The sequence below is a fragment of the Calliopsis andreniformis genome, chromosome 1 (assembly GCF_051401765.1).
Source record: "Calliopsis andreniformis isolate RMS-2024a chromosome 1, iyCalAndr_principal, whole genome shotgun sequence".
In the NCBI taxonomy this organism is placed as follows: domain Eukaryota; kingdom Metazoa; phylum Arthropoda; class Insecta; order Hymenoptera; family Andrenidae; genus Calliopsis; species Calliopsis andreniformis.
The window spans coordinates 14,818,846-14,846,175 of NC_135062.1; the positions used below are offsets into that span (position 1 = coordinate 14,818,846).

Sequence of the window (27,330 nt, forward strand, 5' to 3'; positions counted from 1 at the left end):
CTCCTTTCGTGCCGATTTGGGCCCTGGTCCCGAAGAGCCTCGACTGCTCCGAGGTCTTCTCAGTCCCGAAACGGAGCCAGCGGTGCGTAGCACAGGGAATCCGAATTTAATCTCGCGGCAAGTCGGCGAGTTGCCCGTCCGCTCGACAGGGGGCGCTTGAGTGTATAGAGGAGAGAAAGAAAGAGAGGCAGTGATTCGAAGAGAGCGAACGGAAGAGAGGAGACGCGACCCGTTGTCGTCGAGAGGTGGAGCGAGACGGAGCGAGAGGGTGAGACGGCTATCGTGGAGGGGGCGTCGTTTGCGGGGGAGGGGGCGAGGCAGCGAGGACGGAGCAAGCGAGAGAAGTCGGTTATCGTATTGGAGAGGGGGACGTCGCGTGAAAGACAAGGAGGAAAAGCGAGCGGTGCGCCGATCCTCGTCGGCACACGTAGAGTACATCGCGTGGAAGAGTGTGCGCGCGCGAGAGCAAGAGAAGGAGCGGTCGGCGTGGAAGGAAGAGAGGGAACGATAGAGGAAAAGAGAAAGAGGAGAAACGAGGGCTGGCGGGTTCGCGAGAGAGAGGAGCGAGCTGAGGTGGAAGCAGGAGAGGGCGATGGTGAAAGAGAGAGAGGAGAGGAGGCGAACGGGCGAGCAAGAGACGGAGGACGGTACAGAGTGGCGGTACACGGGGCGCGAGAAAAGCGGTAGTGTGCCGTGGACCACCGCACTGGCATACCGTGGTTCGTTACGATCCCCTTCGGTACGTCGCCTCGTACTGAACCGCTCACAGTCATCAGCGAAGTCGTCACATTTCGACTAGTGCTAGTGTGCAGTGCGGACACGGAGTCAGCGGTTGCTTCCTCGGCCCCCATTGAAAAAGATCGATTGCCGGGTATTCGAGACACACGGGGCCCCGGGCCTGACCGATCACAGAATTATCACACGTACATTTCTCCGGGACGGATTAGAGCGAACAGCGAGGCGGAGGAGGAGAGGTGTTCGCGAGGGAGAGATCGTCGCGTGCCGTCGACGGGCGCGCACGCGGTACAGAGACCCATACCAGCCAGTTTTATAGCCCGTCTTATTACCCCGGTTTATTGCGTCGTAACGGTTTAACGATCATCGCCTGTTTTCCACTACCTAGAGACCGCCGTCACGCCGGTTCACGCTGTCGCCGGCAGCGGTAACCATAACAAACCCATAAAAGTCAGCCCCCGCCGCTGCCATGAGTCCCATTCTGAATTACACTCCAACGGCCTACTGACATTGACACTTGGGCTGCGACCGCCGCCTGCCTATACCTACTTACCTACCTACCTACCACTCGTCCACCGATGACTTTTATGACCTCTTAAAGGCCGTTTAATGCCCGTTCCTTGGTCCCTCGTCGACGCTGTCACCTGTCGCCAGCCGCGTCAAACGGCGTATCGGTCCACGACGCGACACCACGCGCCTACCTCTCGCCTTTTGGCGCGAACCAACCGAACGTCGGAACTAACCCGTGGAAGGGACCTGACTCGAGATCAAACGGACTACTAATCGACGCGTGTGACTCTTTGCCCATCAGCGAACAGGCCAACTGGAACTATTAGTCAGTCAGTCGGTCAAGTCAGTCGGTCAGTCAGTCAGTCGATCGGTCTTTCTATCGGAGGGTGTCGGTGACTGCACACCTCCCGTACTCGTTCGTCAGATTTCTCTCAAGTGGCGGTGTTTCAGTGCAAGTGATCCAAAATACCCGGGATAATGAACTCGTATTTCGAGCAGACTGCGGGTGGCTTCTACGGGAGCCACCACCATCAAACGGGCGCCGCTAGTCAGCACCACGATCCAGCGACAGCCGCGGCCTACAGAGGCTTCCCCTTAGGGCTGGGCATGTCGCCGTACGCGTCCACCCAGCACCATCATCACACCTCGTCCTCGCTGGGCATCCATCCTGGCGGCGGTACCAACACGAGGCCGCCCCAGGACTCGCCGTACGACGCGAGCGTCGCGACGGCCTGCAAGCTCTACTCGACGACCCCTGAGGCGACTGGACACACGACCTCGTCCTACTCGACCACCGCGACCAAGGACTGTAAGCAACAGGACCAGACCGCGGCACATCAGAACGGCTACGCGGCTGTGATGGCAGCCGCGACCGTCAAGGACGTTTGGCAGTCAGCGACCTCGGCGGCGAACAGCCAGAGCAATTCGGTGGTCCGTCCTTCCGCGTGCACTCCGGAAGGCACGAGGGTCGGTAGCTACGGCGGCCTCGTAGGCGGCGACCCGGCCTCGAGTCCTGGCAACAACAGCTCCTCGAGGTCCCTCACGACGTCCTGGAACACCTGCAGTCTGAACTCGTCCGCGAGCCAACCGGTTGCCACGCAACTACACCAGCAACCCACCGGCAGCCATACCTTCTACCCCTGGATGGCTATAGCAGGTGAGTTTACCATTCATAACGCCCGACCGTCTCTGTCTATCGCTAGTTGTCTCTCTGCGAGCCGCGGAACGATTATCATAACAGCCGTGATGAAATATAGAAGCGACACGAGTGCTTAGGGGGAGATCGGAGTCGGCAGACTCGGGCCACGTGGTCGGGAAAGGCGTGGTGGATCGAGTTTACCCGGCCCGACTACCGACAGGCTTAAATCGTGCGCTTCAACGTTTCACGGTCAATGCTCGAGTTACGTGGAAGACGCTGCTAGAGAACACGTTCGGTGCAGCCTATCTGCTCTATGCTTTCTATACTTTGCCCAACTGCCGCTGCCCGCTCTTTTTCCATTGTATTTCACGCGATACTGCACCGTGCGTTCGTACTTGACGGCGAGAACTGAACGCTCGTTCGGAAACAAATCATTCCCTCCCTTGGTCAGGCGCTGAAAAATGGAAGACACGAATTGTATACGATCGTCGAATGTAAGTTGACGTTGCGTTACGTCGAAACTGGTTGTAATCCTTTTTGTCTCTCTCCTTTTTGCTCGTGTCTATTTGTGCGTCGATTGAATTACGATGTATTCGTCACGAGGCGCAGTCGAGATAACGGATTTATAGTCTCCAGCAAACTAAAAATATTCCGTTGCCTTCTGCGCGAATGAATGCACTCTGCGTGCTCGTCCCTGCCGGGGGGTTGGCAGTAACTAATCCAGTCGTGTGAAAGCGACGCGCAAAGTGACACCTCGAGGTGTCGTTAATATGCGCCCGCCTCTGTCTGCACGTATCTCTTTTGTACGAGGTCTTCGCCAACTGGTGTTAAAAAAAGCGCTGCTTCTATTTTGCGACTCCTCCTGTGTCTTCCATCGGTGCTAAGTCTTTCTTGTGGCGACCTCTGGATCAGTATTTCACGGGACATTCCTAAGTAAAAAAGAAAAAAAATTAAATTATCATTAGATATTGGGCCATTTCGTTCGCTGTAAAAATAAGGATCTATTGAATCGAGTCACACGTTGCGTAAAGTCAGAGTTTACGCGGTCCTCTGCGTTGGGAGCGTCAGATCGTGGAAAATCGGTCGTGGAGCGCAATAAAGTTACGTCTGGTGGATAGGTAGAATGGAGTCAAGTGCGTGTAAAATCGTTGGGTACGTCGAGTATAATGGGGAGGCCCTCGTCCAATTGGGGTTCAAGTGCCTTCCTCGTCGTACTCACCCCTCCGGAACCCCGAATTCCGGTAGTCAGCTGTTTCTAGCGACGTCTTTGTCCCTCTCAGCGAGGAAGCTCCCTGGTAGCCCTCTCGCTTTGTCGTAGGTAGATATATAATCACCGAGGCCTCTTCTCGAGAGCTCTCTCTCGCTTTTCGGTCGACGCTTCTTCTCTACCGACTCAGCTGTGCCTCTCGAACTCCACATCTCGTCTCTTCGATCCTTCTTCCTCCTCTCGGTCTCGTTTCGCTCTCTCCTACGGTCCTCCTCTTTCTCTAGCCTCCTACTCGCGCCCTTCGGTCCGGTTTAAGGTCCGCCTGGATTTTTTCTTCCCGTTGGTCCGCGCCAGATCCTCTCTCTTTATGCATACAAAGGTGTAGGGATTACTTTATGAGCTCTCGTGACGTAGGCGCGTGCTTATTCGAGAGACAAGAAACGGGATTTTATTGAACGAACCTTATTCTTTACGCCTTCTATAAATACTATACCCTATAGCAGTGGGAGCAAAGGAAAGAAGGAATTTAATATTCACATAATCGCGGATAAGCGTGTGCATTCTCGTCTCGTCCAACCAGGTGAAGTTGAATCGACCTCGTCTCGTCGCTGACTCGACCTCTCGTCTTCCATTCAATAACCGAAACAAAGTTATAGCCAACGAATCGGGCCGGCGATCGGATCGAGGGGAAAGTGGTTTGGCACGGTATTTATTAGAGAAACGGAAGATGTAATCGTCTGATTATGAGTTGCAAATCAGGCGTCGAGACGATGCGGCGGAATGCAAGGATCGTAGGTGGACCCGTAGGAATGGGAAAAGGCAATTGATCGGCTCGCAGTCTCGCGTTGGAACAGGTTCTCTATGCACGACCGCGGATCGAGAGTCGTTGACTCATTTCGCGCTCCCCGGCAAGTGATCTCCTCGGTGTTGCTGGTACATGCAGGCGGTACGCAGGCCAGCGCGTAGGAAAATTTATTGATACAGGATTATGGATTATTTCATCGTAGATTAAAGTCCCTGCGGGTAAATATAGAGCCATCAAACGTCTACCGGCATTCGTTGCCGACGCCGCAGACTATAATAAATAATTTGGTTTTATCGTCACGCGCGCGTGGAGAACCGTCCAGACGGCATTACGAGCGCCTCGTCGCGTGTAGTAAAAACACGAGCCTAGAGCCGTGAACAAGTTCATCTATAAGTATTCTTCCCCACAGTTCTTCGTTTCTTTATCACCTTGGTCCTTGGTCTTACTATTACCATCTTTCATTAGAAGAATTTCCAACTTACCATTATATTATAAACTTTATCTTCCATTCACCGTTCTACTATGCCGATTTTTCACTGATTATCCAGAGTAGTAAGCACGATTATCTACGCTTGGATAGCTCGTGTCCATCTCGTGATCTATTTCCAAGAGTATTGTCGTAAACGATTGTCCAAAGATTTCACCTAATAAGCGGTCAGGGTATCGTTTATGCGCCCCCCAAATAGCACAAATCAGCGCGCCGATAGACACGTGTATCATTAACTGGGTTTTATTACGAATCGGTGTCACGGGAACATGGCTCTCGAGACGCATTGATGGTGGAGTACGCGCGAAGGAGCTCGATTACGCAGAATGCATTTGTATTATTGCCGTGATAAACATCAAAGGGAACACGCGGTTGAAATTCATTGGTGATTTACGGCGGCCACGGAGCGTCGGCACCGCCACCGTTCTCAGATGCAAATGTCCCGCGCGTTAATGTCACAGTAATGAAGCAATATAATGTTATCGAGGAGTGTAATGAATCGCTCCAGATACAGGCGATTTTATTTAAGCAGACAACACTCGTTCAGATAATATCGACGAGGAGGCTAACGCGCTCTCCCACCCGGGATCGTTGCACGGATGATTGAACGTTTCGAGCTAGCTTTATCGTTCGCGTCTCTGTACTGGCGGACAATTTTCAAGATGCATCGCCCGCTTTACAATAGGCTTTTCCGTCGTGCCGTATCACTTTCGGGGGCTGTTTTCAAACGCAGGCGAAATTTATGGCCCCTCATTGAAGGGTCCGCCGTGTCTATGGGGTAATTAGAGGGCGTGAAGACGGGGCTTCGAATACTATCTGTACACCCCGTGGTTCATTTATTCTTGGCGAAAGTGCCTCGTTTCCCTGAGGTTTTCCTTGGGACGCTAATTTACCTCTCGGTTTTATCCCATTATGCGACACTCTGAGAGCAGCAAAAAATTGTATCTAAGGGAAACTTATCCTCCCGTCGAGGGGAGAAAATCGAACGTAAATTTTTCCAACTTTGAAAATCATACGCAAAAAATTATTCGAAAATTCAAGATTTCGTCCTCGATAAAATTTTGTCCCTGTCCAAATAAGAGTCCCTCGAATTATGTTTAGGAGAATGCGCGGTACGTGGCGACATGTCAAGGATCGTGCCTTTTTTTTTTTATTAATGCACGTCGATATCGCATCGTTACGACGATCTTTATTGGGCTCTCGTCTAGCCAGAGCGGGCAGCGTGTATGAAAGGATAGAGCTAACAAACCTTGAACTCTCGATGGCGAAGCAGCGAGGTTCCCGCGTAAAAGCCACGTGGTCTCTCCCGCCACTCTCTCTCTCTTCCTCTCTTTCCTTCGGCCGAGTTGGAAACGAGTATGGAGGTACTCGGGACGATACGACGGTTGCCAGTAGGTGTTACGTACCTCGGGGAGCAACCTCGTTCAATATAAACCAGCTAGGAACAACGCTGTAACCGTAACGTTGACGTTTACGACGACGAAATCGTGGCTCGGCTCGTTTACCCCTCCCTCTTATGTGCCTCCACGCTTGCCGCTATCGTCGCTGCGAGTCTCGTCGGTAATACAGAGCACATATCTCGGCGTGTATCGACCAAGATCGTTCCACGCGCCCGCGTCCCCTCTTCGTGTGAGGTAGGAATGTGTTTCCCTGGAACAGAGAACACGAGCAAGTTCATTGTACAAATCATTTACGGGCCGGCGTTTTTACCGATCCCATTCACGCGAGCTTCTAATTACAACTGTTCGCGGGATTGTCTCATAAATTGCACGTTTACTCACTTCGTTCCACCGATTTCCACCGTTGCTCGTAGGTTTCCCTCTCGCGATCCTCTTCCCCTCGTCTTTTCACGGTCCACGGAAATCTGAAAACATTCGTCGATCATAACGCTGAACGCCACCCTCAGGTGTGCACGAGCCTTCGGAAAGTATACCTCAATGGCTGACGAACATGGCCGAGAGAACTTTCCATCTTGATGTTCGACCCCCCTGCTTCCGGTCGCCCCGTTCCTGCACAATATCGACGGCGTTTTATTTTTCGCGAGCCGTTTCAGGGGCTAATTTATAATCGGAAAATTGAAAAGATCGGATCGTAGAGTCGCGTCGAATATAGGCGTGCGTGTTGCACGTCCGTGACCAAGTGGCTCGGCCTCTCCTACCTCTGGAGGTGTACGAGCGAGCCAAGTGTATGGCGCGGGCGTGTGTTGGTGCGCGAACACCAGCGCAACGCGACCTAAAGAGGCAACCCAAGTTGGTAGGTGCGTTCATCGTGCATGGAGGCTCTGCAGACCCTTTCCATGTGTTGCTCCGTTGGCCCGGATGGAGGATGACGTACGAGCCTCTCCGTATGACTTACTACGCCCTTTTCCCTTCTCCACGCCCGCCGCTTCTGCGTACTGCTCGCTCGAAAAACATTCGGGTCACTGAAAATTACCTACGTAGTCCTTCACATCTGATCGAAGTCGCTCCCGTTTCTGAGCTTCTGAGCTCCTCGAGCACGTCTTGGGGAACGTTCATCAGAATCATAGGTACTGAAAAATTCTCCCCTTTTCATACTTAATCCTTCTGTTCTCTGACACGTTTGTTTTCTTCTGGCTTTCGCGTACACTTCTGAGACACCTTATGTATTACAAAATTGCCGTAGCAGAAACAAGTGGCAGTTGGTGCGACGTAAATCCAATCCAGTAATATATCTTGCACGAAAAGATGCATTGTATACAATTACTTTCCATACTTTCCCTCTTGAATTATTGCGGCATATTTCGAACGTTACAATTTCATCGAATTACGGTTTCATCATGCAGTGTTTCGTAGATTGATTTTCAATTAACCCTCGTTAACGGTACAGGGGGGCCTAACATTGTTGGGAAAGGATGGCGGGCCCTGCAGTGGGACAAAATACCATGGGGACGTGTCATTAAAAGTAATTGTAACCATCGATCAAAATGGATGTCCGCAATTTACATGATCCTTGTCGGATAATTTCACCACGAACCCGGGCCGAGTGTATCGTCAATCAATTTTTGTACTTTCGAGCGCGGCATAACGCGAAAACTTCGAGGGTACTAATCACGTGTGTCGGTAATTCGCCTCAGTAGCGTAATTTCTGGACATCGGAATCACTTACATCCTGTCCCACGTTTTTCTGTCGGACAGACGTTAGACGGCTAGGTTGCCCGTGTAAACACGTGTATAATCCTATTTCACGCGATTGGTAACATGGATTATCGTTGAGAGCACGTTTCATATACGGAGCGATCGTACCTGGTGGTCCATGTAGCCTTAAATACTGCCTCGATAGCCGGACACAGGAAATATGTTCGAAAGGCTTCCACGTTTACCTGGAACAGAGCAAATTACGTTAAAAAGGGGTATTCATGAATCAGACATCAAAGGGGCAGAGGATCATGAACGAAGATTAGAGTCTTACCTCCGAAGACGGATGAAGCAGAAAAATATGTTTCTTAAAGAAGAAGATCTGCAGTTCCCAGGGATTCGAGAGCTGGAAGAGCACAGGCGGTCGATTACAAGATAAACGGATATTAGCCTCGGTATCTTTTGGAGCGACAATCAAGAGGACTCTTACACGTGTATCTGAAGCAAGGAACAAACGACTCGTGGAGGACGAAGTGTCTCTGTGAAGCCACCTTGAAGCAGCAGTTGTCCAGCGGTAAACAATAGCAATGGTTTATTCGTGGCCGCCAGGAGGTGAAAAAGAAACGGAGGAACGTGAGCGGCGCGTAACGCGCGCAAGGCACAGGCAGCCGGTGATCGCACGTTGAGCCGAGCGTAGCGGCCGCCTGCCTACCAGGGTTCTCAATTTGATGGACGAGCTGTTCGCATGTACGAGCGGTGCTCTGGCTCGCCTTTACACACCGGCCACGGCCCCTGCGCTATCTCGCTGTTTTGCAAATTTCATGCGGGAGGAGTTATCGCCCTCGCGGCCGCGATTGATCCTCTCACCGTGTACGCGCGGTCGTTAGCGGCTATTTATCAATTACCGAGCGTTCCTCAGATTATTTTCTAAAGAAGTCATGCCCTGTTTCGCAACAATGTCCTGGGTTGCGACGACGTGGGTGGACGAACTCGGGAAACCGCAAGGAAACGAGAGCTGCAGCGGACTAAATCCAGGAGGAAATTGGCAGTGGTTTCAAGGCTGCTGACAGGAGAGACGCCGCGCGTTTGATTGGTTCGGCTTCTTCTTGCTCGGGTTACGGAGTGGACTGACTGCCATTTCGCTGCTCCAGGCTGAGATAATGCATAGTTTGGCTCGGCCGCGCTTCGTAGGCACGGAGAACGTGTTTAGGTGCTCGACGATCGGAACGACTACACACCGGCAGACAAAGGATACGTATGCCTGTGCCCGTGAGGAACGATGGCTACAAGGCAAAATAATTGAATCGAGAAGTGTTCCTGCTCACGTTTTTGCGGAATACTCGCCGTTCTCTCGAGAGATGAAGATGTAGCTCGTATATCTTGGTCGTTCGCTGCCAGGACGATACCGTGGAATAAAATTGTCAAAGGAGGATTAAGAGATACAGTTAAAGACGTTCAATATTCTCGGGGACGTCGAGCTGAGAGACGCCGATGACGCGGGGACGCTATTTAATTAAGCACCATTAAATATTTATCAGGAACCGCGTTCCTACGAGCCGTCACTCTCACGATAAAACCGACGATCTTCATCGACTGGCTAAACGTTTCTTCTTCCCATCGATCTTCCACCGGCCGCGATACTTACGGATTCGATGCGATGCCTCGGCGTTCAGCGTACGTGGAACTCGTTGAAATCGATGATCGTCGGCGCAACGAGCTCCCATCGCGCCGTTTCCATCAACCTGGCCCCGTGGAAAGCGCAATCGATGTCGCTGGAAAGAACCACTTCGCAATCTTCGGCTCGTTCTTTGCCACGGTCTGGCGCCATCTGCCCGACGAGATACGCGTGGCCCCGTTCATTCAATTAATACGCAACGACGCGATCGAGGCCCCGTCGATACTGCAAATAGACTCGGACGTTCATAACTCACGCTTCAGTTTTTTTGCGCCCGGCAAACCTGCCCACAGGTTTCCCCGTCTGTCTGGAGATGGGCCGCCTGCCATTACGAACAGCACCTGCCACCCTAACTGCGACCTCACTACAATGCCTTCGCCTTCATTCTGGTCAGGTTCGAATCATTCCACGGACCGCAAAAACGTTATGAATATCGAGTAGCAGGTAATTGTCGGCGACATCGATACACAGGGGGAAGATGTAGAATCTGGATCATCGAAAAAAGGAGAGCACGAATCATTCACGTTCCCTGGGGAATGAAACTGTTTATTGAGGTAGAAATTACGCGAAACGAGGCGAAGTTTGTGCTTCGGGGGAGGTATGACATTTAACTTGAGACGAAAGAAGTTAGAGAGTTGTTGAAGTGGTCCGAAGATTTGAGAGGAAGCATCAAAAGTCGCTTGAAGATTGCACGTTTCATGCCTGGGAACAAGCATTATGTTAACCAGAGGGCGAAGAAAATTGATGGTGCACGACGATTACGTTGAGAGTCTCACGATGTGGCATTTGGGAATATCGAGAATGTTCGTATTGTTTCGTGGGCAAGGCACAACTTTGTTCGAGGCCTGAATGGGAGCCCACGAGATCCCGATCGATCTCGTGTGCGCATTTTAATCGCTTTTTCTCCCCCGCAAGCCCGTTACCACATTAATCCTCGCTTTGTTTGCATATCTGCCGCGAGACAGCGACTCACGTTCCTCGCGCGATTAATATTTATTCGCTGGCGACTCCTTCTTTTCTGTTTCGTCTCTTTCGATTTCACGCGCAGAAGTTGTTATTCGCGATACTCGCGCGCGCGGGTATAAGTCAGTCGCGCCGCGGCTTCATGCCAGAACTAAATCGAAACGTTTGCGTACCCATTTATTTCGTGGCTATTGACCGCCGACGCGGGTGGGAAAGGACAACGTACATAATTTATCCACCTGAAACCCCTTGACCTTTTGAAATAATCGCTTGATCGTCGCTCGACCGCGCGCCGGAACGGAAATTTCTTAATTTCACCGCCTCTTTCCCGTCGTACGCGCGATGATGTACGATTCTATCGTGGCTTTTTAAACGGACGGCATAAATGACTCTCGGATCGCTTATCATCCGCGAGTCCGCTACAACCGTTATTACCTGCCGGCCATATTAATCGCGCTCGAGCGTTGTTAATAGTAGAAACGTTCGACGGATTCTCTTCACTCCTCAACGCCTCTCTGCATTTTTAATTCGTCTATCCCTTGACGAGAAAGACCCTCAGTCCCCAGCACTTCCTTCTCAACCTAAAATCGCCTCTATTTAATCTTCATTTGCTTGGATCACCGAAGAATCATGAACAGTTTCGACAAGTATCGAGAATTAGATTGGACTGTAGATATCTATTACAGATACACTATCACTCAGATCTGGACTTCAGAACCTCAAGCAAACTGTTGCCATAATTTCACGTCTGAGCACCGAGCCTATAAGACAACATGCTCCTCACGAACATCGAATCTTCAGGTGCTCCAAATGTCAAGCACTTCCATCGTAAGATACAGATCAATATAATTTGACCGATGAGTGATCCAAATTTATTTTTCTCGTAGCGTCACCGAATTCCAGGTGACTGAATCACCTCTCAATAAATACCTTGCAACTGGGCGTATATGGGGCCGAAGAAGGGAGGGGATATTCTCGATCTTGTGGTAGTCGTTTTCGTGTCACTAAAAGCGTACGACAATCATTCGTCCGTAGCGAAATTACGCATTCGTCACGTGCTCGCGTCGGGACTACGCGTTCGTTTTATCGGTATGCGCAGTGTACCGCGCGCGAATCGGCGAGAGTGGACGAAAGAAAAGAAGTCGAGTCGACAACGTTATCCCGCGTCGATTAAGAGTCTCGGTTAAGAACCATATAACTCAGCGGCATTACTCGTGGTGGACTGTCCGACGAATATCAACGTAACGCATCGCCACGTCTCTCTCTCTCTCTCTCTCTCTCTCTCGTCGTGCACACGAGACCGCGACGCGCGGAAAAGTTATGACGTATTGCCGCGGCGACGTATTTATTAAACGGCGGGAACGATATTAGGCTGGCGCGAATGGACATTACGAGCCTAGGTACGGACAAGCGTTTGTTGTGCACCATTACCTCGAGAAATTTACGGTCAGCGGTGTGGCAGCGTGTCGCTCTCTTGACCCACGATTTTTCTTTCTCTCTTATCCACCTCCCGTCTCCTCCATCGCTGACACATTGTAGTCTCGCTTCCTCGCTCGTAACTCGCCGATAAACGCGGATTGTTCAGCGGGACCTTGAGGATTTTGTAATAAGACGGCGTATGCGGGAGATCGCGCTCGACTCGCTCGTGATTCCACGTAACTCGTCGTAATAATAGCCGCGAACGCGCATGCCTTTTCAGTGCTCGCTCCTCGTCCGTTTCGCGATCTCATGAAATCTCCGATTCGATGAATTCTAGGCGGAGGGAAAACTGCGTCCAGCGAATCGCGGAAAGAGAGCCGATCGAGCAGGCGTGCTCGGTTTCCTTTTACTTCCTTTCGGCTAGCGGGGATCTATATATGGGTTAATTGGACCGTAGCCCAAGGCTCGGCCCGTCCGAGGGGCCCTCGGAGCCGCTTTCAGAGGCCCTTGCACACGACTCTTGCTTCCAGTGAAAGAATACTTTATCCGCTCGTTAAATTTTAACTTATCGAGGCCCTTTGCGTAAACAGCTGCTGAGAGTCGGTACTTTCTCGGTGTAGCCTCGTGACTCGGTGCGAGCTGCGAGCTTATAGAGCGTAGGCGTTGTGCTTCGGTGGAGAATTCTAGTGGTTATTGGGCGAAGCGATATAAGTCACAGGTTTCATTCAATAAGGTATTGAGCTACCTTACCCCGCCGAGCTTAAGAAAAGGGGAATTAATCAAGTGAAGTTCAGAATGCAGAAATGAGGTTCCAAACTTTGGGCGTGAAAGTATGCGGGTACCTAACTTATGCTTTCTTATCATATAGCTACAGAGGTTTCAGCAGTCTAGTAGGGTCCTCTTTTGTTTCGAGAATTTTCTCTTCACAGTAATTCCCAGAAAAAAAATACCGATAATCACGATCTTATAGCGAATGAATCTTTCATTCTTCCTACTTTTTGTTGAAATTGCAAAACTTTACCACAGTAGTTTTACAGATCACTGAAGCGACCATACGCTAGATCTAGTGTATAATTCAGCTTCTCTGCAATTACAGGACTAATTATTTATCTCCTCGATGTCTCCTATTTTTATCCGAAACGGTGTGTTATTATCTCTGCACAATCCCGTTTCCTTTCATTCGAAGAAACGTTCATGAAGATTCCTAGTAGACTTCTCTCTGCTCTCGACCGACCCAGAAGGTTTTCTCTTTCACGTTCCACTTGTATCGTTCAACGTACGTCCGCGAACACGGGCGGAAGGCGCACGCCATTGAAAAAGCGCCCGAACGGAAGTGGTCGTTGCAGAAACGCGATCGACAGCGTTTCTCGTTCTGCGAAGCCAGGCGAACGTTCATTAGAAGCGGCGAGATCTTGAGCACGGTCGGCTATTTTTTCCAGGCGGAGCAGGTTTTCTCTAGGAATGCACCCAGTCGCCCGGTTTGATTTACGGCCTCGGTTAAAAGTAATCTCGCGTCTATACCGCGTATTATACATGGCATTCAATGCGCTTTATACTGGAGCAGGCGGCGCGCACTGGCCTTACCTTTGCTTTTCGCGCGGACACTGACAGCTGGAAAAAAAAAAACGTTTCTGGTGTCTAGTTAATATTCAAGGCTTCTCCGACACTGGGCCTCAATACCTGACCACTTAATATGTCAAATATCCCAGTAAGTAAGCAACCTAAAACTGTAGAACCTAATACTTTAATTATGAGGTCTCAGAAAGAGAGGATACTAGGTATTTATGACACTATTACTGTACCTGAACCTATTACTGTACTTTAAATAGACTTTATATGGAAAGCATAGTAATAGATTCAGGCACAGTTATAGGGTCTCTTACCCTAGGTTTTATTTTTAATTATGTATACTTAATATATTAGAATTGAAGTCAAAAATTGAATAAAATTCTAATTAGTGTTCATGTATCGGGATATGGTCAACTACTGGTACAATTTACCTTGCTTCTGGACAAGTGGCTCGAGGTCAGAGCCGATTCGTTTTGATTACTCCCAGTCTCCGCGATAGGGATTCACTTGGTTCTCAGCGCGATTCAGTCTGCCGTTTATAACGCGGCCGGTGACGAGAAGGGAAAAAAGCGACGTCGAAAAAGGGACCGGGAGAATGGACGCAAAAGTTCCGGACGGCGTCGTAATTTGCCTGGACCCGCAATAAAACTGGCAAATGGTCGCGCAGTCACGTTCGTCCTCTGGCCGCCTCGGCTCCGCTGCGAGACTAAGCCCCCGCTAAGGCTTCCTGATACGCTTCCCCGGTGTTCCACAAGCCAATAAACAGGACCTGTATAGCGACCAGAGAATCGTAGACCGTTAGCTTTTTTTTACTGGGGGAACAGTCGTAAAACGCCCCGGTCGGGCCGACGGCGCGACAATGAACATAACTGTTACTTTTACCTTCTTTAGACCCGCCACGAAAACCGACCGGGTCTTCCGGGTTCTGCCGTGGCCTCAGCTTCGGCCAGTCGAGCTCAATCCGTCGTCGATATCTCGTCGCAGTCGCTTCCTCGAGCGATCGTCGCGTCTGCTATAAATTCCTCTTTATCTCCGTGTTAGATCTCTCTGATCGTCGATTCTTATTACGGTGACAAATTCGGTGCATACGATTTCGATCCTGTTTTGGGGAGGGATCAAGTCTCCCCCAGTGTGTTCTAAAGAAATAACCATCGACGGACGGGGAGGGCGATACAGTGGTCGAAGAATGGAAGGAGATTTCCTAAATTCTAGTATCGCGTTCGTGGATCGTTGGGAAGCCTGCGGCTGCGACGAGTGCGAATAGCATGGTCGAGTTCCGAGCAATTCGATCCCACCGTTGCAGAGTTTCCCGCTTAGGCGGAGGGAAGATATCATGGCGATGGTAATCGGCGAGGCAGGCGAACGGCCGAAGGTGAATCGTGCAAATTCGATACACTTTGTACGCTATTCTTGGACAGCATCAACGCAAACTCACTTACGCCCCGCCCACGAGGATTTACGGGTAGATCTCAACGATGCTGCAGTTGGAAGCGTGGCGTTCGTCACATGTGTGGAGGGACGGGTTTCGCGAGATTGGAATCGACTGAATCGGAACTGCATTCGAGACGACCATTATCGGGATTTCATTCGTCAGCTTGATGTCACGAATTTTTCTGGTCCAAAGGGTCCAAATTATGCAACAGGACCGAGTGGCCCTTTCTCTCGTCCCTTGACTCGTGGTCCATAGTTATTGTTTTACATAAGACGTGAAAAGTGTACGCCCGAAGGTCTTCTAAGTGCACCCCGTAATATTCCCCTCGTGGCTAAAAAGGGGAAACCAGTTCACTCGACGAGGACGCGAAATTCCTTTTGACGGATCGTGACATTCCCTGCTCGAGAGACGCCACTTGCTGATTAACCTCGCATCAAGGCTCGTTCAATTTCAGTAATTGCGTTTCAGTCCGTCTCCTCGTCGCTGCACGATCGTCCAACACGGACAGAAATTTCAGTCGCCCGAGAACGCTTCCCGTCGGACGGTCAGCGACCATCAAAAGCTGCCTTTAAATCATCCTCTTCTCCTCGCACGATCGTTCGTCACACGCATGTACCTTCGATCCATCTCGAGATTGTGGTTTCGCTCGATTTCACTGACGATTTTATTGCGCGCTATTTTTCTTAATCAAGCTACTGAATTTTCGAGCGATTTTCTATGGATGTTCCAGTCAACGAAATGCTAGAGCAGCTAGTGTCGCTGGCAGGTCATTTATACCTCCTTGAAGATGACCTGTGTCAACAGAGCTTGTACTGAAATTTTCTTCAGGCTGACGATTCCTAATTATTCGCTTTCGAGTAAGTGAAAATACAGCTTAGGTAGGCGCATCGTTTTCCATGTTCTCAGACGATTCTTGTCTGATCTCGCGTCCCTGCACGCGAGCGAGGAACACGCACGCGTGCATCTTCCTCCGCGAGCGAACGCCACCACGCTGTCGTAGTCGATATCGTTATCGTGATAACAAGCACGTGGATCGACTGGTTAGCAGGTTCTTCCCCCTTCGGCCAGTCGCTCCTCCTGCGGGCTAATGCGGCTCTTCGTCCGAGCGACTCGCCATTCGGCGTCGTTTCGTTCGGGCCAACAGCCTAGCAATTTGTCCGCGAAACTTGGAATTTGCGTGATACGAAAGTGCTGGTTTCGCCGGGACAAGCGCTCTGTGGCGTTGGTTCCAGCTCTCCTGAAGATTCCTCGCGAGCTTCATGCATACTCTTTCGATTTCATGTTCTGGAGACGTATTCCTCTCTTTCTTTTGCCATGATCTCTGATTTGTAGCAATGATTATTGACTACTTTGTTTTAGATACTCATTATGTGCTTACATCGGCAAAAGTGAGTAATACTTACAGACCTGAGACCTTTTGAAAGGTTGATGTATGAGTCTTGCTTTGTATGTACGTCGCGTGTGGCATCCCTAGTAAGCGGAATGTGGCGCGTGGAGAGGATGAAATGGAGGGTACTAGTTGAAAAGAATATGACGAGATGAACTTCCCTTCTAAAAAATTTCCAATTCTCTTGCAGCTATTGAAACTCTATACGTTTTGAACGTTGCAATATTATCATTTTTTTAACATTTCAAATTTTCGAATATTTGAATATTCAACCTTTTAAATATTTGAATTTTTGAATTTTTGAATTTTCGAACTTTCAAATATTCAAATATTCAAATTTAAAAATTAAAAAATTTTTAAATATGTAAACTTCTAAATATTCGAATTTCCTAATTTTCAAATTTGTCAAAAAAATAACACCAACCGAGTAATATCTCGCAAGCTAGTACTCACCAACGACTCATTAAAAAGTGGTCGCCATACCTCGGGAGATTTCATCATAACTGCTCACCTAACCAGTGTCGGGAACTCACAGAGTTCTATCATGAGCTGCAACCTCGATGGTATCTCGCGAAGGGACCCAGGGCAGCATAGTTTTCGTAAAAAATTTTCCTTCTAACGAACGAGGCTAGCGCAAGTGAGAGAGGAGGATCGAGTATAGCGCAAGAAAGGCGGCGAAATGTAAACCAGTTATATCGTGCACCCTTTGGTTAAACTGAAACCAAGTGGTTTTATAGCGCCGATCCGTCTTGCCGTGCTATAACGAGTTCGTGACTCGACATAATACGATAACCCCCTAAATGTGTTGAACTTGGAGAGAGAATCGCGCGGGTGCGCTCGCCGCGCGAGGCGGCCGAGAAACGGGGTAATAAAGAGTGCGTGTTGCGGAAGACGGGACAAACTGCCGACAGTGGCTCTTCTTCATCGTAGAAGGAGATATAGCGGGCGTAAATCCCGCGTACACGTAAGAATCATTACTTTAATCCAGCCCCGCTTCTCTCGACCTTTTCGCGCAAAAACTAGGAATCCTTCTTCCCCTGAGATATCAGCGGGTGAATTGTGATTGAAAAATTAAATAGTTGGACTTCCATATGCGATCATTCTGTTTGTACCCTGTACCTTGAGACAGTACACGATTAGCCACCGTAATCGCCGCGATCTGAATGTAAAGAACCATAAATTAATAGCCAATGATGACTATCTTAATGCATTATATTCGCACGAGGCTATGGAAATTGGTACAAGAAAAGGGAGGGTGAGGAATACAGTTAATGAAGAGTGTATAGCTGAAGAGAGGGCGAATTAATGACGGCTCTTCTTCCTTGCGCGTCGACCTCCCATAAAAACGATCTTCCTCCCACATTTTCGGTTCCTCGCGTCTTTCTCTTCGATCGCTTTTACCTATTCGCTCAATGTTTTGGCTCCGTCGACATCAGATTATCAGATCTCGCGGCTGATAAAAAGTTGAATCGGTTTCGTGCCACGTACGAGATATAATTAAATCAAAGAATCAAGTCTCTGCGTATCTCTTACATTCGATCTTCGCCATTAATTAAACTCTTTTATTATGATAATGCCGACCCAGATAATATCTATAGATGTAGACGGTTTTGTAAAAAGTTCCCTTCTTATTGATTTTTATCTGCGACCTTAATAACACTCACACCCTGGCGTTAGTTTCCCCGGCAACTCTCAAAACAAACGACATATAATCATTTCTGGCCTGATTTCGAGTTTCCCTGTGACTGCAGCCTCGACGATAAATTATTCGCCGGCGACGGGGTCGTTTGGCAATGCCAAAAATCTCAAGGGCCATGCAAAAAAGGACCATCACAGCGCGAGATTATTGATTATTGATGATGACGCAGCCTGGGGCCATGTCTGCTTCCTCCTGCTTCTCCTTCCTTCCACGCCGCTCTCAGGCTAAACTCTTCAACGCAAACGTTCTGCAATACTGGATGACAATAATCACGATCATTACGATAAGTGCGCGAACAATAATAATACGGTGGAAGAGTTCCTCTGCTTGAGACGTCTCTAAGCGAGCTTCATTGCCAGCGCGACTAATCGTCTCGCACGGAAACGTGGTATTTTCGCTTTTACATCGTGAGACGCCCTCGGAGATCTCAGGCGAGTGCATCAATGATGCAGCGGCCCGCGACGCGGAACTGCGAGCGAGCGATTCGCCAGCGTATCAAACTACGTGGATCGTCGGCGCGCTGAACCAGAGAGAATTCGAAAACTAGTCTTCTTCGCTGGTTAGGGAGCTTTCCTCCTATATGAGGTCTTTGGAAACTCGTTTTAGAGGGTGTGAGAACGTCGAACGGAGCAAGATCTTTTTCGGGAAGGTCTGGGAGCGGGGCAGGAGGGCGCGTGCGCGTTTACAGCCGATATATCGAGGAACACGGGCATAAACATTGTTGGAAGATACGCGTACGAAAGAGAAAGAGAAGAGAAGGGGCTGTTGCGGAGGGGCATTAAGATGGACGGTGCCAATCGTATGCTAATAAAGCCACCTCCTATTTGGTCTTTTAGCGGCCGAGGGAAGTGGCCGGTGGATGTTTTGTCGCGCGAGTCTGAGTTTGTTGGCGCAACAGACTACGTACTGTGCTTGCAAACGTTTTCATAACACCGTCACGAGTCCCGTTTTTTGTTTTTGTGTTAAAATTCTGTACTGGTTGTTGACCTCTTCGGGGACACTGACTTTTTTAATCGTACTATATTCCACGGGGATTTTATAACTCAATCAGGCTTCTATTTTTCCTCCCAATTTTTTTAACTTTGAGAGAAATATGAAACAGCTTTTTAAGTAGGCTTAATCTCAACAATAAATTATTTATCAGAGAACTGCTCGATAAGGAAATGAAGAATTGCATCCTACTACTAAACGATACCGAGTAGCTAAAATTAAAAGAGCCTCAGAAAGCTGCAGTTCATTGCAACTATCGATCTTCACGCTCCAACTTCACCAGGAAATATTTTCACTTGTGTCCACGGAGGGTAAATACCTCTCTATCCCTAGCATAGCGCATGTTTAGGACGTGAACGATCCAAAGGTGCCGATAATGTTGCGAAACGCGTGGACGTGCATCTAATGTAGGCATGGATCGCGCGCGAGTGTACACGGAATATAGCGCACGTAGCAACCAGCAACGTATCGCGTTACATCGGGTCACGATCCCTATTATATACCTCCTTTCTTCTTTTGACGGGACAAATTATTGGAGTTATATCATTGCGAGGCGGCCACAAGGTCGTAACTGAGGGAGACACCGCGACGACGAGGAAAGAGACGAAGAGACGCGGCGTTGTCTCTGGAAAGGAACGACGGTCGTCTTCCGCCGACGATCCCCGATAATGTTAATCACTTTTCCCCGCCATGTTTGCTTGTCGGCGGATACACTAATTATCGCGGTTGTAAGGCGATCGAGTTCTATCTTCGGCTCCAGAGTGCAAAGTTCAGCCTATGGGAAACGGTTTTTTGATGCGCGACAAGGCCAGACGACCTTCGGCTCGTTTCCTATGGTTCTCCCTCGCGGCTCGTGTATGCGAAGCCCCGTCACAGGAACGAGTTCTTATAGTTTATGGGTCAAGAGTCCTGCCAGAGTATCCGTACCCACCTTCCTGTGGCCCGTGCTTTCCTAGGAGCCATAGTAATCTCGTTGTTACGTCACCGAACGTGATGTATCTCCCTGCTCGAATGCTCGCGTTCCTTCGATTTTTCTCTCGTAACGGATGCCTGTCGTAGAAAGACCGAGTCTGGATGTGCTTTAGGTTTGGTTAGATTTGTGACTTTTATTCCCGCTACCGCAAAGATCCAGAATCTCGCGGTGGACGATTGTAATCTTCGATGCACTTGTATTGCACGTTGTAAAAAATTATTTCGACGTGGGACTATTAAACTGAAAGCGCCCAGCGCGAGGGCCAGTTTCGATCTCGGAAAGTTATTGGCGCGGCAGAACCATTCCGAAGAGCGGAGTCCGTCCATCACTGGTTTCCCCCACTTCTGCCAGTGTAAGACCCTTTCTCCATAGGCCCATAGGACCCTGTTCTCTTGACCACAGCCATCGACCGCAACGCTACGAGATCGTTCCTCATTTTTTCCCCTCAAAATATCCTCGTAATCATACTTACTCACATTTGCGCTGCTCTCTCGATGGATTGGTATAAACCAACAAATAAATCAGAAGTATTTCTGTCGATACATTATGAAATGGACCACACAAATAGTTGAGTGAGCTGAAATCGAAAATTTCAATTAAATTTGCGTGTGTATTAGAATCTCTGATCAGCTTAGAACCATAGCAGGTAATGCTCTTGCCTGTATTCTCGTTCCAAATCCGATTTCGCGTAATTGCAAACACTAGACGGAAGTATTCCGCAAAAAGAAAGAATTTGGACACTGTCAGCGTTAGCGGAAACAACAAGCCATTAAGAGGGAGCCAGCGAGCGAGCATTAATGCGGACAAAATTTCGTCATGCGGTCGATCCTGGGCAAGTTTTCGCATCACTTTTCCCCGCGCAGAGGAGGACAGGGGCCGAGGAGCAGCGAGCAGAGCGGCCAACGGCAGCCTAGCATGGGCGATTCAGACCGGTTGCAGCGAGAGAGAGGGCTCCTTACTCGTGGCTCACCACTTAAAGTCGAACACGCATCTCATTATCCATGCCCATGGAATTAATCGTATGCCTGGCTCTGCGTGCAGGTGTGGTTACCTACCCCTTAATCTGACGGAATATGCTCGATTTTTGCATAATTGTACCTCCGCGCGAAGTGCGCCATCCGTTCCGCAAGTGTGTATTGCGTTCAGCGTTTCACGTAAATCGGTAAAAATAAGGGGACCTGAAAGATAAGAGGGAAGGGAAAATATATTGAACGGTGGACGTTATTAGTCATGAGGATAATTAAAAAACAAAGGAATCACGATTCAAGAAGCGCCTATCCACTTACGACGTAATTTACTGTAAGCTGATATTGCGGATGAGTCAATGAAATTTGCAAACGACGAGGTTATTTCCCTTTTTCGACTATTTTTAATCGAGATTACGCGGCGACCGCAGGGGACGGTCCTCCCATTATCCGCGCCGAGGTCAAAGGACTAATTTGCCCACGGAATTTGGAAAAATCACTTCCCTTGGGCAGGACGCATTCCCTCGTAAGGTCCCGGTGGGGCGAGGGTAGAGGTGGCATTATCAGCACGCGCCGACCCTTGTGTGCCTACTAAATCTGCGGAATAACTGCCGGAGTACGCGTACTTAACTCGCTCATCCTCGATCCAAGAGATGCGATCTAAATTTACGCCGATGACCGAAGGAAAGTTTCAAATTGATATTTACACGCAACTGGTCTTACCGTGCAACAGTTAATTGATCACGTTTTAAACTCTCTCTCTCCTACAGAGCGTCTCGAATCTCGAATCTCGCCACGTTTCACTGGGAGAAAAACAGAAAACGTCGAGGAGAAAATGGTGGAGCGTCAGACGACGTCGTTCTCTAATGAAATTCATAAAACATTCATAAGGCTGAACAACAGACTTTCGTTACGCTGATGCTATTCAATTTCCACGGTGCTTTGGAAAAAAGAAGAAAATGTGGGCGGTTTGTGGGAGAGTGGAGAGAAGCGGGGTTCGGGCGAGATTAACGAGACACGGAAGCGCGAACTGCCGATAATTAGTTCGGAAAAGGTAAAGACGGTGGTCGGTGGCTCCACGTGTATTACACGCGCGTACGCTTGCCTGGCCGCGGGAGAAAAAGAGAAAAGTGAGAAGTTTCAATACTTCGCGTACGAGTTGGAGGCTTAGCATTAGCGGATCGTTATCTCTGGTTGGTCGATCCTCGTATCTACAACGTGCATCAAATCAACGCCTCGGATGTATAACTACGCCGCTTCGTGAGCGATCGGGATGCGGCGGTGGGCGAATAAAACGAAACGAGTACGCGCCCTCGTCCAGCGCGAAAGAGGACCGGACGAAGGAGGAGAATGAAACGCGATACGTTACACCTTCGGTCACAATATTGAGTGCAACTTGGGCTCGGCGAGATTTAGGTGACCTTGCTCCCTGGTTGGGGAAAGGGGTGGATAAATGGCTGGTAGCTACGCTCCTCTCGACTGCGCGGCCTCCCCTTGAATTCGTTAAAACCGATGTCGACTTTATTAGCCTGTCAGTCTTTTATTTACGCACGAGGGATGCGAGGGACTTCCACCTCGATAAGCTGGAATCAGCCGTCATTTGGGGAATCCTTTTATCTAGATCATCGAAGAACAGTACAAGTCCAAGATTAGTTCATTTGCCAATCATTTCAGAAGTAAGCATTGAATTACACATTGGAATGAAATACCCATCCCAAAATGTTGGTTCTGGACTTGTTAGATACGTAGGTACAGTTCTTCATATCGCCTACCTTTCGAGCCTTTCTTTTTCTATAATGATATAACGATTGCTACTCCAATCCTCAATCCTGAACTTCAATTTGACCGCTTGAAAGAACAAAGGTTTGTACAGTCTGCGCTATTACCCCGAGCACTTGGATGGTAATAATTTTTGCGATTAAATGCGGCTCAAATTACTACACGATCTGCGGTTTTCCAGACGTGCCCAGCCAAGCAATATCCCTCGGTACTCTCGTCGCGAGGTTTGGCGAGCGCTGCGTTCCTTTTATCGACAAATCTTCGTAACGCTCGATCCCTGTTCGTTACGACGAGCAGAAATGTCCATAAACCGTTCCAGTTTCGCTCGACTCGCCGCCGGGGGCTTCGTCGGCTGGCGTGATCGAGCGAAGGGGCTAGGGAATTCGAGTTTTCTTTCCTTCGTCTCCCGGCGTTCGTGATCAATGGCAGTATCGAGATTGAGACCCACTGAGGTGTACAGGTAGTCCCTGGTCTTACATACGAGGTCACGTTCGCCGATGCCGAGCCACCGATCGGGCCCGATCGACCATCGATTACGGATAATTTAATTCAGTTGGTCATCGTTTAATGATTATAGTGCAACAGCTCGATGGAACAACCGTCGTATTATCGGGCGACGCAACCTTGCGATGATTCCACGTTTCGGAAAATCGGCGGCGTTTTGCGCTGGTTATTTTGTCGCTTTCCTTCACACCTCGCCTCGCGCGATCGCCCGTCTTTACCTAGCGTAATTTATGGCGAGAGCGGGTGGGAACGGGAAGCGGTTGTCGATGATCAAATATTTATGAAGACGAGGCACGAGCAATTTCGCCTTCCCTTCCCCTCTATCCTTCTCTCTTACCCGAGCCACCGATCTCCGTTTCCGTTAGCACCTAGCTTACGTTAATTTTCAACTTGCATTCAGCGCGGATAGATGCATCTTATCGCGGGAGATAATTTATGAAAATTCGCTAACGGCCGTGCAAAAAATCGCCAGTTTCGAGGAAATATGCTGGCCAGTCACGGAAAGCGGTTGCGTGATTTAAAAGCCACCAAAATGCCGTTTCGCCTCGAATTTTACCGCGGTCGAGTTACCGCCGTTTACGATCCGACCGAGAATTTTGTGCCTCGCGAGCCCCCGATCCCGTGGACCGAAGTTTCCCCGATTATAGCCTCGTTAATATCTCACTTATAATTATCGCGCGATCACCGTGCATTTTGGCTGTATTTCAATAACCAATCAGCGGTTGGTACGAGCCACGATGCTCGTGTTGCATCCAAGCTAACCCGTGAAATGATTAATACGTTCCCTAAAGACCTCCACGAAATGGAAGCAAGGCATGGGGCAATTTGCGTACTCGTCTCGACGCTCGTCACTTAACACAATAATTTCCCTCGTAGCCGTCGAAAGTGGTCGGGTTCGCGCGTAATTTACATAGCGCATAAATATCGCGAAAAGCGCGTGCACAATTACATAATTTGTTGCTGGCCGTGGCGCAATTACAGAGGGCCCCCTCGAGTCTCCTCGCGTCTCCTCGCGTCTCCTCGCCCCCTTTCCCACCGTGCCTCCCTCTTGCCCTCTCTTTCTCTCTGACGGAGCAGCATCGATAAGCGGGAGAGCATCGCGGAGGTCGGCTCGGGTTTGTTAGTTGGTCGACGTATAGGGCAGCGGAGAGAGTTCTACGGTAAAAGGTGGAGTATAGGTGGAGAGAGCTCGGGCATATCAAGCGCTCTTGGTCGGGGGCCGTCTCATTACCCGTGCTCCGATGGTACCACGCTGCGAACTCGCAAACCCCCTATAGTTGGCCCCGCATTATATTCGTATTCCGAGTATAGGCTCGCCACACGGTTTCGATAGCCAGAACGAGACGCTGCGCGACCGCGTGCAGCCGGAAGGAACTCGTGTAAAACGTTCCGAGGATCGTATCGAGCCGTACGATATATTGTCAGTGCTCCTGACGCTGGCCTTCTTCTGTCCTTAATTGAATCGAGTTTAAGGCATCCGGCCGCTGGACGAAGCGTACCTCGATCAGCTGGATACAGAGTTTTTCAGGGAATCGTACCGATTGATTACGCTCGAATAAGGGAAGATTGGTCTGATCTGAAAAGCTGAATTATTCAAACACGATCTCTTCGTGATCGATTCAAGGGGGGTATTTGTTGCCGCTGCATCGAGGTCGCGAGGGAGCACCATTCGTACTCCGTTGAAAGGTATTCGGGCATCCTCCGTTAGAGAATGGAAGAGCTGGCGTTTCGAAGCACCCATAGGCAAAGCAGCTAAGGTAACGCACCCCGCGGTGGCCTTTGGTTTCTCGAACGAACGAAGGATGATGCATGGCGATACACGCATATATCCTTCTCTTCCTTCCCCCTTCCGCCTCCTCGACCACTTTGGCTCCGAGTCGCCCTTCTTTCCGCTCTTTCTCTCTCTCCCTCTCTGTCTGTCTCGCTTTCTCTCCGCTATCCAACATCGCCGGACTCCACCTTCCACCCAGGCTTATAAGATCGGCAGGCCGCAGCCGTCCAAAAATAATAACGATAATAATAATAATAAAAATAAAAGGACTCGCGCGGGGGCAAGATAAAAAAGAAATGGGAAAAGGGAGAGAAAAAAATAGAGGGAAGACTAGAGGGACGATTTCTGTTACGTCGTTGCATTCCTGCAACGGAAAGTTGTCGGACCACCCTGAACCGCATGGCTAGCGCGGCACCCATGGGGCTTTAGCGTGGCTGCCATTCGTCTTTCATCGGCCGCTTAGGTGTTTTCGGTCCTTTCTATATCGTCGAAACTTCTCGTCGATTCCTGAGACCTGTGTCCGTATATTTTGCCATCGATCGTGGAAGTGTGATGGATTACGCGTCTGTTTTGGGAAATTTAAGTTCAATTTTCCTGTTGCAGATTTTCGATCGAGCAAAATATTTTCTAAAGCAGACACTTGTCACGATTCCCTTTCCTGATTTCTTTCACTGCAGCGATAAGGCTTACAGTTTCCTGGGCAACAATATCCCTTTTTTTCTCTCTAAAACGTTGCACCTCTTATTTTGGACCCGTAACGACCACTTCGGGGTTATCCTCGCGCGATCAGAGGGGGTTTGGACGCCTTCCAGAAGAGTTGGAATTATTCCAATTTCATCATAATTCAGAGCTTATTTGGTTGACGTAAAGATGTCATTCGTCCAAGAAACCAACAGAGTTTCCGGCACTTCCGGTTGCTTTGGATTTAAGATACAATCGGCAGGAACAGTGAACGGCTTTGCAAGCATCGATAACAGCACCGTTGTTGAAAGGAGACCAAAATATTACCTACCTTAATAATGAATCATTCTCAGCGTTACTAATAACACATTTGCATTAAGAGCTCGGTGAGGTATCCATTTTTGATTTCCTGCATGCTCCACGAAGCAGGGGATTTCAATTACACATATTTAGTTACTTTCTTTACAAGCAATGCGCAGCTTAACAACGCCGAGGGTAATTATAATCGAAAAATCGTGGATAAAGGTGGAATTCTGCACGCTGGCCGGCGTATCGAAACATGTCAGCGATAAGAGGAGAAAAAACAGAAAGAAACACGCGCGGAAGAGTTTCTTCCGGTTATCTTGATCTACAATACCACCGCGGCGATCCTCTCCCGTGTTTAATTTACCCGCGTCGCTCCACCTCGACGCGGTAGGCAGCGGATAAATTCAGAGACTTTTGCCTTACGTTGCACGAGCTCGGCTCGCATAACATTAACATCCTAATGTTTACTCAGCGGCTACCGAACCTGGCTGCTCCTCCTCGGATAGATCACGTGACCGGAATATTTATTGCTATACGATCGCGAGATTTCACTAATTACTGGACAGTTTCAGCCCGTATCACGGTGTCGATCGTATTTCGCGAAACCTCGGATGCTCGTAATTAATGCCGCTTTTCGATTAACATTTATTAGCTCATTTTTAAGAACGCTGAGCAGAGAACGGCGTGGCTTTAACGAAAGGGTAGTGGAATGGGCGGGGAAGGATACGTGAGAGCTTCGCGCGTTGTTGCTTCACGCGTATAAACTCGTACGTTTATATCTTTTAACACGTTCGTTATTACGCATTCAACCTGGCGATACACCTAGAATTCTGTGTTCAAACATGAAAAACAGAAAACTGCATGTACAATAGAACCTCAACCAACTAAACTTCGAGTACCTATTCAAAATTTCTATAATTTGCGCTGATAATAATATACTAAGTATAATAACAGTAGTAATACAGTAGAACACCGATTAAAATTTAAACAGTTACCTAATTATAGTTTACTGAAGAAATAAAGCTACCTTTCAACAAGATAATTCAAGTTCGAATCTCGCCGTAGGTACTGCAGATAATTCAGGTCCTACTCTACTTCTAGGACACCTATGAATATTTTAATTATCTACGCAAGGGTTAAAGGAGCCGCGAAACTTATTGCCAGCACCTGTCGACGCAGGAAACAGTCGCGGCAGCCGCATAGTTGCACCCGATTGACTCCTCAAAAGCGACGTAAGAGA

The 27,330-nt window shown here is 49.1% G+C and overlaps 1 protein-coding gene across 2 annotated transcripts in view; it reads left to right on the forward strand.

Annotated features, from left to right (window-relative positions):
* Positions 1 to 1,722: 1,722 nt before the first annotated feature.
* Ubx (ultrabithorax) overlaps positions 1,723 to 27,330 on the forward strand; it is a 111,932-nt gene continuing 86,324 nt past the window's right edge. For both annotated transcript variants that reach the window (XM_076382121.1, XM_076382129.1), the window contains exon 1: positions 1,723 to 2,401. In XM_076382121.1, coding sequence (XP_076238236.1) covers positions 1,723 to 2,401 — 679 coding nt within the window. The remainder of the gene's footprint in view (positions 2,402 to 27,330) is intronic.